General features: G+C 51.2%; 1 protein-coding gene across 2 annotated transcripts in view; it reads left to right on the plus strand.

Moving 5' to 3' along the window:
* The first annotated feature begins 2917 nt into the window (after positions 1-2917).
* SIRT6 (sirtuin 6) overlaps positions 2918-15307 on the plus strand; it is a 32556-nt gene continuing 20166 nt past the window's right edge. For both annotated transcript variants that reach the window (XR_016348193.1, XM_075903015.2), the window contains exons 1-3: positions 2918-3078; positions 4624-4751; positions 12875-13057. Coding sequence is in view for 1 of the 2 variants with exons in the window: in XM_075903015.2 (XP_075759130.2) it covers positions 3013-3078; positions 4624-4751; positions 12875-13057 (377 nt within the window). In the remaining variant the exon portion in view is untranslated. The remainder of the gene's footprint in view (positions 3079-4623; positions 4752-12874; positions 13058-15307) is intronic.

The raw sequence follows: 15307 nt of genomic DNA on the forward strand, positions 1-15307 counted from the left end.
CCGGTATTTTTCGGGAGACCATCTGGCAACCATAAATGCTATGGCCCTTCTTCTGTACTAATGACTATGCAGATGGACCTCAGTACACCCAACACAGAGTTTCTTGCAGGATTGTGGCTCATGTTTTTATTTTATTTTATTTTATTTTATTTTCCTATAACAACTATAGCATGCTGGGCATCTTGTAGCTGGACAAGGAGGTACATTCCCCACCAAACAGGTACAGTAAAAATGTCTCTTGGAAAACATGATGGGAAAAACACACAAGAGCCTAGACTTTATTCTAGTGAGACTACATCTACACTCCATCATTCTGTCAGCAGAGGAAATGCAAATGAAGCACTCATTAGCATTTCTCGTGCTCTGATTTGCATAGTCTCTTCTGATCCTTTTTGTGGAAGAGGTTTTTGTGGAAAAAAACAATGTAGACGAGGCCATTTTGCAAAAAAAAAAAAACTTTTGTGCAAGATCCCTTCTCTCTCAAAAAAGGAGGTATACTGGATTTTGCACAAAAGGGTTTTTTTTGCACAAAATGGCCCCGTCTACACTGCAGTTTTTTCCACAAAAACCTCTTCGGCAAAAAGGATCGGAAGAGACTATGCAAATGACAGCATGAGAAATGCTAATGAGCGTTTCATTTGCATTTCCTATGCCGACAAAATGCTGCCATGTAGACGTAGCCTGAGGGACCTCTGCGTGTGCTTGCATTGTCCGTGGGAGATGTCTAGAAAGAGTTTGAGAAGGCCAACAGTGATAACCATCTTTGCCCTCACCATATGGTTATTCAGAGAGAACATGAAGGCCATATTTTAGGATCTCAGAAGATACATTTTAGGGTTTTGTAGCTACATTCCACAGGCACCCCTTAAATGCATCCAGTTATCCTACGAGTCCCTTAGGCAGTGAAGCCAATGCTGGAGAATTTATTGCAAATCTTGCTATAGTTGGGGTATTTGATTAAAGGTCTAGAAAACATGAGCTATGAGGGAAAATTGAACGAGTTGGGCTTGTTTAGTTTGGAAAAGAGAAGACTGAGAAGGGACATGATAGTGGTTTTCAGGTATCTAAAAGGATGTCACAGGGAGGAGGGAGAAAAATTGTTCTCCTTGGCCTCTGAAGATAGGAGAAGAAGCAATGGGCTTAAACTGCAGCAAGGAAGATTTAGTTTGGACATTAGGAAAAACTTGCTAACTGTGAGGGTGGTTAAACCCTGCAATAAATTGCCCAGCGAGATTGTGGAATCTCCATCACTGGAGATATTTAAGAGCAGGTTAGACAGACAACTATCAGGTATGATTTAGATCAATGTTTCTCAACCAGTGGTACAAGTATGTGTTCATTTTTTGTAACTGTATCCTTTGGTATATATGGTTGTGACTATTTTCTTCCACTATTTGATCTGAGGAAGTGGGTCTAGCCCACGAAAGCTCATCATCTAATAAACCATCTTGTTAGTCTTTAAAGTGCTACATTGTCCTGTATTTTGCTTCAAGTACCCTTAGGGGTACTCGAGAGAAGTCAACACAACTGAAATTTGAAGAAAGCTGATTTTTTTGTTTTAAGTTTTACAGCGCTTTATTATTTTGTACTTTTTACACCCAAAAATGTCATTGCCTGCCTGGCTACGATTAAGTTGTTCAAACAAATGTGTTGCAACGGCGGAAGAAAATTATGTGTGTCTGAAAACTGGAATAGTAATAGAAATGTAGCCGTGTTAGTCTGGTGTAGCTGAAGCAAAATACAGGACTGTGTAGCACTTTAAAGACTAACAAGATGGTTTATTAGATGATGAGCTTTCGTGGGCCAGACTGAGGAAGTGGGTCTGGCCCACGAAAGCTCATCATCTAATAAACCATCTTGTTAGTCTTTAAAGTGCTACATAGTCCTGAAAACTATAAATTTTTTTTAAAAGAGGTACTTTATAAAAAAAAGGTTGAACACACTTGTTGTATCATGCAAGCAAAGTAGTAACAAACTTCAACAGGCCTTTATGTAACAAAGGTGAAACCTCTTCACAAAGCTGCTGCTGCTCCCCTCTGTAGCTCTCACTCAGGCCTAGCCCATCTCCTCCCCCCTCCTTCCTGTTTCCTGGGCTTCCAGATTCCCAACAGCCAGTGCTCCCAGTTCTAATAATTACAAGCAGCATCTAAAACCCCACAACACTGATCTAGATGACACTTGGCCCCGACATGAGGGCAGGGGACTGGTCCCTTCCACTTCTGGTGTTCTACGGTTCTATGTATCAGAGGGGTAGCCGTGTTAGTCTGAATCTGCAAAAGCGGCGAGGAGTCCTGTGGCACCTTATAGACTAACTGAAGTGTAGGAGCATAAGCTTTTGTGGGCAAAGACCCACTTCGTCAGATGCATGTACATGCATGTGACGAAGTGGGTCTTTGCCCACGAAAGCTTATGCTCCTACACTTCAGTTAGTCTATAAGGTGCCACAGGACTCCTTGTCGCTTTTACGGTTCTATGGTTTCTTAAAGCCCCAGTTCCCAGATGCAAGTGTTTGTGTGGGAATCTTTGATTTCATGGTGTGTGTTTTTACATTCTAGCCCTCATGATTAGGGAGGAAAAGCTAGAACATGTGGCCTAGGCACCTGCCCCGACCCCAGGTAAAAAACCAGAGTCACAGCAAAATAACCAAAAATGTGTTATTTAAAAAGCTACAGAGCCACCATTCCCCAGCCAGTGAGGCCTGGCTGGTGATCTTTGAACCCTGGGGGCCGGCAGCGCTGCTCAGAGCGGGCCTGTGCCCTAGGGGCGCCCCCCACCGCACCCCCGAGGCCAGGGCACAGCCCATTCCCCGAGGCGCCACGCCTGAGCTCCAGCTGGTGGAGCGAGCGCTTGCCCGGAGCTAACATGGCGCCGGGCGGCGCGCCCCTCCGAGTTCTGCGCATGCGGACTGAGGGGCGGCGGCTTCAGTCGGCCCTGCCCGGCCGTTTCCGCCCTTCGCTGGAGGAATTGACAACAAGGGAAACTTTATTGGTAGCGGCGGGGCCGGGCGGGAGGATGTCGGTGAACTACGCGGCCGGGCTCTCCCCCTACTCGGACAAGGGCAAGTGCGGCCTCCCCGAGGTGAGCGCGAAGGAGCAGCCCCCCCCCGCCCAGCATCGGGGCCTCCCCCCGGGTCCTGCGCGCCCCCCCCAACGACACGTCTCCCCCCCCGGGGTCCTGCGCTCCCCCCCCAGCGACACGTCTCCCCCCCGGGGTCCTGCGCTCCCCCCCCCAGCGACACGTCTCCCCCCCGGGGTCCTGCGCTCCCCCCCCCAGCGACACGTCTCCCCCCCCGGGGTCCTGCGCTCCCCCCCCAGCGACACGTCTCCCCCCCGGGGTCCTGCGCTCCCCCCCCCAGCGACACGTCTCCCCCCCGGGGTCCTGCGCTCCCCCCCCCCCCAGCGACACGTCTCCCCCCCGGGGTCCTGCGCTCCCCCCCCCCAGCGACACGTCTCCCCCCCGGGGTCCTGCGCTCCCCCCCCCCCAGCGACACGTCTCCCCCCCGGGGTCCTGCGCTCCCCCCCCCCCCAGCGACACGTCTCCCCCCCGGGGTCCTGCGCTCCCCCCCCCAGCGACACGTCTCCCCCCCGGGGTCCTGCACTCCCCCCCCAGCGACACGTCTCCCCCCCGGGGTCCTGCGCTCTCCCCCAGTGACACGTCTCCCCCCCCTGGCGGGACCTGCGCGCCCCTCCCCCCACCCAGCGCCACGCGCTTCCCCCTCCGCGGGCACCGTGCGTGCCCCTCCCCCCTCGGCCCCCGACAGGGACTCCGCGCCCTCCCCTGGGGGTGTTCCCCTCCCCCCGGGGGCCCGGGGCACCCCTCACATTCCTGGGGCGCTTCCCCCTCCCCTCCACGGGCATCGTGTATGTCCCTCCCCCCGGGGCGCTCCCCTCTCAGCCCCCGACAGGGACCCTGCATGCCCTCCCCTGGGGGTGTTTCCCCTCCCCCTTGGGGCGCTCCCCTCGCCCCCTCCCGACAGGGACCCTGCATGCACTCCCCTGGGGTGTTTCTCCTTCCTCCCGACGAACCCTGCACCCCCCTCACATTCCTGGGGCGCCTTCCTCTCAACCCCCCAAGAGGGGCCCTGTACGTCCCTCCCTTGGGGTGTTTCCCCTCCTTCCCTTTCAAGGGGGACCCTGCGCTCCTTTCACACACCTCTGGGTGCTTCCCCCTTGTCCTCACCCTCCCAGCTGGAGCCCTGCCTTCCCCTCTCTCCGCCCAGGGTGCTTCCCTTCCCCTGGGGACGGTTCCTCTTCCCTCTCCCCCCACCAACGGGGTCCTATGCACCCCTGCAAGGGAGTTTCCCTTTCCCCTCAAATCCCCCCCCCCCCCTTTGCCTCTAAGGGACGCTGACTCCTCACCTCCCTGAAGCAGATGTGAGGTTTAAATTGGAACATCCTGAGGCCACTGAGCGGCCAGTGGCAGGCCATGAGTTCTGGCCGCCAGCGCTGCATCTGTGCGACCCAGTTGCTAATGTGCTTTTTTTCTGTGTCAACTTCTAGCCTGTTTTTTTGGTGTGCCAGGTAGCTTTGTGGCTTCGGTGAAACTGCTTATCCACCATTCCGCGTGCTGGGCTGGCGGGACGCTTATCCCTGCTTCTCCATTTCAATTTTTCCTTCCCCTCAGATTTTTGACCCGCCAGAGGAGCTGGAGAGGAAAGTGTGTGCCTTAGCAGACTTGATCAGGGGCTCTTCCAATGTAGTATTTCACACAGGAGCCGGGATCAGCACAGCCTCAGGAATCCCTGATTTCAGGTAAGGGCACCGAATGAAGAAATATCCTTAGTCACTGAAGCAGTGTAGTCTAGCTACCAGAGCAAAGACCTGAGTTAAAGCTTGTGGGCTCAGTTCCTGGCTCTGACATTGACTCACGGCAGTCCAGTCACTTTGCCTTTCAGTGCCTCAGTTTCCCCACCCGTAAAAATGTGTCAGGTTCCCGGGAGTTTGGCAAAAGCTTAATGTTTATGAAAACACGATGAGAAGTTCTGTGGCACCTTTAAGACTAACAGATTTATTTGGGCATAAACTTTTGTAGGTCAAAACTACTTCGCCAGAAGCATGGATTTATGCCAAAATAAATCTGTTAGTCTTCAAGGTGCCGCAGGACTCCTTGTTGTCCTTACAGATACAGGCTAACATAGCTACTCCTCTGAGACTTGTCACAATGTTTATGAAGTGCTTGGAGATCTGTAGGAGCGCATGTGTTATTTTGCTGGGTTAGTGATGGAATTGGTGGTGAAAATATTACATTAATGAGCAACAAATAGTTTTCTTATGGTTCCATCCCTGATACTTAGCCAGTTAGCTTACATGTTAAGTGCTGTAAGGAAAATAGTTCATTTATTCAGTGCCATTACTTCTGGAAAACACCTTCTTTTCTAGCCCTCTGGTAAATGGAGGGTAGAGGTTTCCTCTCCTTTCTGATTATAGTCTGCTCTGATTTTTGTCCCAAAGTCAAGAGCTTGCTATTTATTGGCCAAAGTGGGATTTGCTGAGACACTGAACTCGGTGAGATTATTCTCTGGGGCTAGCACCCATGCTTACTTGCAGCAAGCCAAGCAATGACAGTCCTTGGTCTCTAGTGTCCTCTTTTTATAGCCTATTTGTCCGTGCTCGTTAATAGTGTAACCACAACCTCAGTAATAATTTCAAAAAGGGGGAAATTACAAGGTAAAATGCCTTCAAATTGTATGGAGACTATTTAAAACACCATAATAGAGACTCAAACTAAATATATAACCCAAATGAACACGAAACAGTAAGAGGAGTAAAAAAATGACACCTTCCTAAGCAGCAGAGTAAATGAAGCAGGATGCTGAAAGGCATCCTTTCAAAATTGGAAGTAAAATCCTACTGAGAAACTGAAAGGAGCATAAATTCTGGCAAATCAAGTGTAAACATATAATTAGGCAAACCAAGAAAGAATGTAAAGAGCAATTAGCAAAAGACTCAAAAATTATTTTTTTTAAATACATCAGAAGCAGGAAGACTACCAAATAATCAATAGGCAACTGGGCGATAGAGGTGCTAACGGAGCATTTAAGGAAGACGGAGAAGCTAAATGATTTCACTGCCGTGGAGGAGATCCCCACACCTGAAATACTATTTTTTTGGCAACAAATCTGAGGAAGTGTCCCAGATTAAGGTGTCACTAGAGAGACAAATTGATACATTCAACAATAAGAAGTCACCAGGACCAGATGGGATTCAACTAAGAGTTCTGAAGTAACCTGTATGTGAAATTGCAGAACTCTTAATTGTGGAATGTAACGTATTGCTTACCTCTGTGTGAGATGACTGCTGGGTGATTAGTTTAATGCCAGTTTTTAAAAGTAGTTCCAGGGGTGATCTTGGCAATTGCAGGCCAGTAAGCCTCAATTCAGTACCAGCTAAATTGGCTGTAACTACAGGCAGTCCCCGACTTACGCGGATCCGACTTATGTCGGATCCGCACTTAAGAACAAGGCTTTCTCGCCCCGGAGGTCGAGGTGGCGGATTGCTACCTGCGAGCTCCGGGGCGAGAAAGCCCCGTTCGTAAGCTGCTCCGGTGCCCCTGGTCTGCTGGAGACCGTCTCCAGCAGACCAGGGGCACCGGGCGGGTTCCCGCGCTTCTGAGGCTTTACCAGAGCAAAGCCTCAGAAGCGCGGGGAACTGCCGCTGCTGCCGCTTCAGTCCCGGTGCCTGTGGTCTGCTGGGGACCGTCCCCAGCAGACCACAGGCACCGGGACTGAAGCTGCAGCCACGGCGGGGTCCCGCGCCTCTGAGACTTTGCCAGAGCAAAGCCTCAGAGGCGCGGCACCCCGCTGCCGCTGCGGCTCTGCTCCCCTTGTCCCTGGTCTGCTGGGGGGGGGGGGGCGCAGCTAGTGTGCCCCCCCCCAGCAGACCAGGCTTTTGTTTTGGACCCTGGGGCAGAGCAGCTGGGGCGCTGCTGATTGGTCCTGCAGCACCGCTCTGGGCACTACTGGACCAACCCAGCAGCACCCCAGCTGCTCTGCCCCAGGTCCTGATTCAGCTGCTGCTGGTCAGTTTCAGCAGCGGCTGAATCAGGACGCCTGGGGCAGAGCAGATGGGGTGCTGCTGGGTTGGTCCAGTAGCACCGAGGAGCGGGGCTACTGGAGCAACCCAGCTGCTCTGCCCCAGGCGTCCCCAAGTCAGCTTCTGTTGAAACTGACCAGCGCTGACTACAGGAAGCCCGAGGCAGAGTTGCTCTGCCCCGGGCTTCCTGGAATCAGCTGCTGATTAGTTTCAGCAGCAGCTGACTTGGGGACGCCTGGGGTTCTTAAGTTGATTCTGTATGTAAATCAGAACTGGCGGTCAGTTTCAGCAGCGGCTGAATCTGGACGCCAGTTCTGACTTACATACAGATTCAACTTAAGAACAAACCTACAGTCCCTATCTTGTACGTAACCCGGGGACTGCCTGTATAAAAAAAGAGCAGAATTATCAGGCACATAGATGAAAATGATATGTTGTGGAAAAGTCAACATTGCTTTTGGAAAGGGCAATCGTACCTCGCTGGTCTTTTAGAATGTCAAATGTGGACAAGAGCGATCCAGCCAATATAGTGTCCTGGGACTTTCAGAAAATCGGTGATACAGTCCCTCATCAAAGGCTCTTAAGCAAAATAGGCAGTTATGTGATTAAAAGGGAATGTTCTTTCTTAGGTCAGTAACTCTTTAAAAAATAGGATATAGGATATAAAAGGTCTGTTTTCAGATTGGAGAGCGGTAAATAGCAGTGCCCTCCCTCCCCCATGGATCTATACTGGGAAACTGTTTCTGTCAATCCATCCATCTTTTTAAAGAGCTCTCCTAAATGGTAAGAGCTAGGACCACCAAATTAGATATGCAACTTCCTCTTATCCTAACTTAAAGCAAGATCAGGGTTTGGTTGTGCCAGGACAATGGGATGTGCCTGGAATCCGATTGTTTTCCGTAACATGGAAAAGGAGGGGTCAGATAGCAGGGACAGTTCTGTTCTGGAATGACCACAGGGGGCAGCGAACACTGCACACAGGGATACTGCAGAGTGACCGCAGTGGGGTGGGTACACCTGGAAGAGAATGGCCAGCTCGGGAGGGGCTCTGCATGTTGTCAGCCATGGGTAAGTGGTTCCTCTGCCTAAAGCCAAAACCACTCCCTCCTCAGCCCCAGCACCAGACGCCAGGGAGGGATATCCTGCCACTGTGGCCTCCCAGACACTGGCTGGGCAGTGCAGCCCCCTGCTGCCACAGTCCCCTAGATAGCAGCCACCAGCTGGACAGCATAGCCCTGGGTGGCCTCAGGCCTGCCCTGGGGCACCCCCCTATGCCTCCCATTCCCCCTGCCCTGGGGCACCCCCCTATGCCTCCCATTCCCCCTGCCCTGGGGCACCCCCCTATGCCTCCCATTCCCCCTGCCCTGGGGCACCCCCCTATGCCTCCCATTCCCCCTGCCCTGGGGCACCCCCTATGCCTCCCATTCCCCCTGCCCTGGGGCATCCCCCTATGCCTCCCATTCCCCCTGCCCTGGGGCACCCCCTATGCCTCCCATTCCCCCTGCCCTGGGGCACCCCCCTATGCCTCCCATTCCCCCTACTCTGGGGCACCCCCCTATGCCTCCCATCCCCCTGCCCTGGGGCACCCCTCTATGCCTCCCATTCCCCCTGCCCTGGGGCACCCCCCTATGCCTCCCATCCCCCTGCCCTGGCTCCTGCACTCTCCACACCCTACTCTGATTCCAGCATGCCCACACCCTGCCCTCAGCCCCCACATACCTTCCAAACCCCTGCCTAGACTCCTTCACTCCCCCACTCCCTGCCCTAAGGCCCCTCCCTCCACATTTCCCAACCTTCTGCCCTGAGCCCACACAAGGATCCGAGAAGTCTTGGGTAAATGATCTAGAAAAAAGGGTAAACAATGAGGTGGCAAAATTTGCAGTTGATACAAATTTTCTCGAGATAGTTAACTCCAAAGCTGACTGCAAAGCGTTAAGAAAGGGATCTCACACAACTGGATGTCTGGGTGACAAAATGGCCAATGAAATTTGCTGTGGATCAATTCCAAGTAGTGCACATTGGAACACATAACCCCAACTATACAGATGCAACGATGGAGTCTAAATTAGCTGTTACCACTCAAAAAAGATCTTCATGTCATCATGGATAAATCCCTCAAAACATCCACTGGGTATGCAGCAGCAGTCAAAAAGGCGATCGAATGTTAGTAACCATTAGGAAAGGAATAGATAACAAAACTGAATAGATCATAATGCCACTCTATAACTGCATGTACACCTGCAGTACACTGGTACTGGTTCTGGTCACCCCATCTCTAAATAAAAATACTGGAACTGGGAAAGGGACAGAGAAGGGCAACGAAAGATCGGGGTATGGAACAGCTTCCGTATGAGAAGAGATTAAGAAGAGAGGGACTGCTCAGCTTAGAAAAGAGGCGACTTGGAGCAGATATGATAGAGGTCTATAAAATCGTCACTGCTGTGGAGAAAGTAAATAGGAAAATGTTAGTTACTCCTCCACAAAACACAAGAGTCAGGAGCTCCCCAAAGAAATGCCTAGACACCAGGTTTAAACCAAACAGAAGGAAGTACTTCTTCACACAGTCATCCCGTGGAACTTGTTGCCAGGGGATGTTGCAAAGGCCAAAAGCATAACTGGGTTCAAAAAATAATTGGATAAGTTCAAAGAGGAGAGGTCAGTAAATGACTAGTAGCCAAAGAGACGTAACCCTGTGCTCCAGGCTTCCCTAAACTCCAACTGCCAGGAGCTGGGAGTGAGCGACAGGGGATGGATCACTCAAAATAGGTCAGTTGCATATGTTCCCTCTGACATACGTGGTCCATGTCGTACTCCGTGCACTGGGGCAGAAAGACCATCGATAGAGCCAGGAACTCTTGCTTCCGTTTGCCAGGCCCATCGGTTCCTCGTAAGCAGCAGGTGGCGCTGTTTCTCTGCACACCTGGCTGAGGTGCAGGGTATGCACATGGGCGCTCTGGGACCCAGCAGCGCAATTCCTGTTGCAAACTTTGGGGGTTTTTTTGACACAGTAAAACGTCCCATTGTGCTTGTCCGCAGCTGGTTACTTTCATTTCCAGTCATTGTGGCTGTTGTCGGCCTGTCTTGCTAGTGAGGGGATTCTGATTCTAAACTAAAGAGGGTTCCTCTGGAACTTGCTACTAGCTAGTAATATGAAGGTGCCCTGACTCTCCTTGGCAGCTCCTCTGGACTGCAGGCTTGAGCTCTTACTAGGAGATAGGAGAGTATGACTGTCCATGTTCGCATATGGGGAAACTGAGGCACCAAAGTGACCTGATCTGCCTACGGTCACATGGTGGGTAACACAGTCTAGAATAATGATGGGCAACCTGCAGCTTGAGGGCCACAAGGCATTTTGTTTACCACTGCCCATGTGTAAGGTTGCCAGATTCCATTGGCTTCCAGCCGTGTCATTTTTGTGTGTACCGTGCGCTCCCTCTGCATCCAATCAAAGCGCTGCTACCGGTTCAATTGGTACCCCCTGCAAATTCTGGGTACACAAGTGCAACTGCATTTGCATACCTAGAATTTGCAGGGGGTAGCGATTGAACCGGTAGCAAAACTGCCCTTTCCCGGGAGATGGTCTTGGTTACGACAGTCGTGCGGCCCATTGAGATGGAGGGCCGGCATGCACTCCACTCACTAGCCTGGGATGCCCATCGCTGGTCTGGTACACACATTGGCCAGCATCCTGTTTGAAGGGTGTACCGGTTGAAGGAGGGCGGAGAGTGTTTTAAGGGAGGTGTTGTCAGGAGTGATGGGATACAAGTAGGCATGGGGTGCACAAGGGGACGCATGCACCCCCAAAGCGGGAGGGGCCAGTCAGCAGTCAACAGGGGGACTGGCAGGAAGACTCCTCCCTCCTCCCATGGACCCTGTGCACTCACCGCCAGTGGGGAGTGGGGGAAGTGCAGCAAAATGGCCCCAGCTCATGCTGCTCTCCAGCTGTGCCGCACCGCTTCTGAGGGGTGCTGGGGTGATCCTGTCCCCTCCCCCGATCGCCTTGCTGAGCTTTTCCTGCCACTGCTGGTGAGTGCGGGAAAGGGGTGTGGACCCCTGAGGGGCTGGCCAGCAGGGGGATTAGCGAGGCTGGAAGGTGGCACTGGCAGTGGGGGGTCCACGCAGCCCCCCCTGCAGTCACCGACAGTGGCAGAGAAAGCTCAGCAAGATGGTCCCAGCTTTGCTGCTCTCCAGCTGTGCTGCTGCGGAGGAGGGGGCGCGATCGTCCCAGTGCTCCCCAGAAGCAGCGCAGTGAGGCGGAGAGAATAGCACGAACTGGGGCTGCTTTGCTGTGCTCCCCCCCCCCCTCTGCTGCCAATGGGTGCATGGGGTGGGGAGGTGCAGCGCTGTCCCACCAGCCTCACTAATCCCCCAGGCCGCCTCAGCTGGGGGAAGAGACAGGGTCGCGCAGGGAGAGGTGGGGCTTGCGGCAGAGCAGGGATGTTCCGACCCTTTCCCGGGCTGGGAGGGCACACGGACGGTGCCCCCTCTGGGCCCCCCTCACCAGTCGCTTCTGCCAGTGGGCTCAGCATTAGGAAAGCATTTGATAGTGGAGGCTGTGGACCGTGGTCTCGGGAGTAATGAAAGTGACTTTGCTCAATTCATTTGAGATCGGGCAAAGCACTGGAGAATATTCCCTACGGCATGATCCTGCCCCACAGCTGACCTAATAAGTCTCTTCAGTCTCTTGATTTCCGATTGTGTCTAGCTAACCCCCCTGGGCTCCCAGTCTGCAACTCACGGGTTCCCCATCAGTGAATCTGAGATACTCTTGAGGTTGAATCTAGAGGGCGCTGAAAGGCCACATGTGTTACAAAGCAGTCAATGAAGGGCAATTTACCTGCTATAGGAAGTGTCCTAGCAGGAAAATAAGCTGGTGGAGGGAAGATCAAGTGCAGGGGATGGACTCCCCAGCTGACCCTGGGCTCCATGCTGTGCTGCTGCTTTGAAACGCTGCAGGGAGCACGGGGCCAGCGGGGGATTCAGGCCCCATGCTCCCTGCAGCGCTTTCGCCTTTGAAGTTTAGCAACAGCCCCGAGGCTGTTGCTACATTTAAAAAGTGGAGGTGCCCTTATCGACTAATCTAATAGTCGATGCAAATTTTATCAACTAATCTAATAGTCGATGCAAATTGCATCGACTATTTGATTAGCCAGTTAATCGAAATGTAATATCCCTACTGCTTACTGGGCTGCTGGAGGACGTTTAGGGGTAAATTAGAGCTAAGTAATATCACAGAACACTCAGAGCCAGGACTGCTGGATGTAAACACACGTTATGGGACTATAGGAAACTCGGCCAGATCCATGAAAAGTGGACACCCAGCTAACTATAATCATTGCAGACAATGGATGTTTCCGGACTAGAGAGTTCTGGACTAGAGAGGTCCAACCTGTATAATGCTCTTACTGATAGGTCTGGCAGTTATGCCTCATTAAGCCTCATGTCATCCCACTGCTATCGTTCCCTGTGACACACAGGCAGCTTTGAGTGCTCTACGGCAGGTATTAAGCCCACTGGATCTCAGTCCTCCGTTAGATGCCCTCCTTCCAGCATTGCCTGCTCTTCATGCCTGTACTTTCAGTATCAGATTTGATTTGGGTCAGTGCAGGAATTCTCATTCTCATTTCTATCTTGCTCGTTACTGTTTAATATTAACATGTTGTCCCCAGGAGCATTGAATGAAGCAGCAAGGTTGCAGCTGTGGGGCCCAGAAATGCCATGGTAGCACCTCACCTTTGTTTAGCAACTCACTTTGCTCTTTCTCCCTTAAGTAGGATTGCTGACTGTGCTTAATCTCTGCTGCCTCCAGTTATAACTTAACTTCTTTCCCTCCCCTCCAACAGGGGGCCCAATGGCGTATGGACTATGGAAGAGAGGGGATTGTCCCCCAAGTTTGACACTACCTTTGAGAATGCGAGGCCCACCAAGACACACATGGCGCTGCTGGAGCTGCAGAGAGTCGGCATCTTGAAGTTCCTGGTCAGCCAGAACGTGGATGGCCTGCATGTGCGTTCCGGATTCCCACGGTACTGCGCCTCCCTTATCCATCTCTGCCCAGCAGGGCCCAGAGGCCTGTAACAGGCACTAGAACCTGTTATCAAGTGCAGCTTTGCAGGACAATGTGTGTAGAAGCGGCACAAATCTCTGCTAATGCTTGTACAGGCTGTCTTCGCGATAAGGATACATCTAGACTACAAGCCTCTTTCGAAAGAGAGTGTCTAGATGACAGCCAGTACTTTCGAAAAAACAAGCTGCTTTTTCAAAAGAGAACACCCAGGCAGTCTGGATGCTCTCTTTCACAAAAGCTCAGTTTGCATTACATAGCGCCTTTTTTCGAAAGAGCACTTTTTACAAGGCATTATTCCTTGTAAAATGAGGTTTTCCACGGTTGAAAAAACTGCTGTGTTTTTTTTGATTTCCTTTTGAAAGAAGGCAGCAGCAGTCTAGATGCAGGGGACGTTTTTTCGAAAAAAGGCCACTTTTTTCCCAAAAAGACCTGTCGTCTAGACACACCCTAAGTCCAAGATACGCTAAAAAAAACTTGGACTTACAGCGAAACAACTTAAAGCGGGGAATTTTTTCCCCCACGGCTGACTTCCATTTGTGCAAAAAAAATTTTTTTGCACGACTTAAGAGCAGGGAACGGAAGGACCTATAAAGAATCAGTTCTTACAAGCATCAACGACTTTAGTGTGGAACGGATGTATACTTATAGTGACTTATAGTGGGGCTGCCCTGTACCAAAACAGGTATTGCTCTCCTGAGATGAAAGCAAACCCTGGAGCCCAAATCTCTTGAGCTTTAGAAGCAACATGGCTTCTCTAATCATGTTTGTACTAAAAGAGCTATTAGTCCCACTACTACAGTCCGGGGCTATGTCTAGACTGCAGGCTTCTTTCGAAAGAGGCTCTTTCGAAAGCATCTTTCGAAAGAGCCTCTTTCGAAAGAGAGCGTCTAGACTGCATGGAGAAATTTCGAAAAAGCGGCTTGCTTTTTCGAAAGAAAGCATCCAGTGAGTCTGGATGCTCTCTTTCGAAGACGCCCTATTTACATTGAAGAACGCCTTCTTTCGAAAGAGGAACTTTCGAAAGAAGGCGTTCTTCCTCATAAATTGAGGTTTACCGCCATCGAAAGAAAAGCCGCGTTCTTTCGAATTAATTTCGAAAGAACGCGGCTTGAGTCTGGACGCAGGGGAAGTTTTTTCGGGAAAAGGCTACTTTTCCTGAAAAAACCCCTGAGTCTGGACACAGCCCAGGTGTGGATGGGGAGTGGGGAGCTATGGGATGCATTTGGGGAAAATAAACTGAATGGGATCTAAAGAGAGGGAGGAGCTGTAAGGCTAGAATAGAGGCAGATGTAACAGCAGCAGCACCATCTACTATTGCTCTTGGTGTAGTACCCTGGAGCAAGCTAAACCCAGTGTTGCTTCCTCTGTTGCTGTTTCTAAAGGGGGCCTTATTTGTTCAAAGGCGATGACCCACATAGCTCTAGGAATACTTCCCCAAGCTCTGCTGGGACTCCATGCTGCTAGATTTGAACTAGCCCCCTCTTTCTGTATTAAAGGTCAGACATTGGTGTATATAAAGCAGCTGGTATTGATGAGGGCAGGGGACTGGACTCGATGACCTCTTGAGGTCCCTTCCAGTTCTAGTGTTCTATGATTCTATGATCACCATTGGAAACATCATGATTCACCATCTGGAAGGACTGAATTCATAGACAGGTTATGTCAGGCCATTCTCCCATCGCCTTCCTCTGTGTTCTACTCTTTGTATGTTTGTGGGGATTCTGTCAAGTGAAAATGGGAAACTTTCCATTTGGTCCCAAGTAGATCTAAATTGTACTGATATTTACAAAGCACGATTAACATACAAGACACTGTACAGCGAATAGGGAGGCTACCGTATGTCTGCAGGGAGGTGTAGAGAGGGAATCAAGGTGTGCTCCGGTGACAGTTGCACAGCCTGCTTTGCAAGAGCTTTGGTAGCTACCTGAGTTTAACCCCTTAGGTGCTGGTCAGTACTCCTCCTGTCCATTACAGACCCTTTGGAGAAGGGGGAATTTGGTCTCTGTAACCTACTAAGGTTGTGGCTTCTTCATGAAAACTGCCAGCCAGGGTGTCATTTGTGGCCCATTTAGTGGACACCTGTCCTCTGGAACTGGACTGAGAAATCAAACTCATTTCCCAAAGGCTAACTTGGCTGTCTGAACCCTTGCACTTCTTTGTGCAAGTGTCTCATTTGATTCACCTCCAAGTATCGGCTTTTACAGGAATT

The sequence above is a fragment of the Pelodiscus sinensis genome, chromosome 32 (genome assembly GCF_052426305.1).
Source record: "Pelodiscus sinensis isolate ZL-2025 chromosome 32, ASM5242630v1, whole genome shotgun sequence".
NCBI classification, from domain to species: Eukaryota; Metazoa; Chordata; order Testudines; family Trionychidae; genus Pelodiscus; species Pelodiscus sinensis.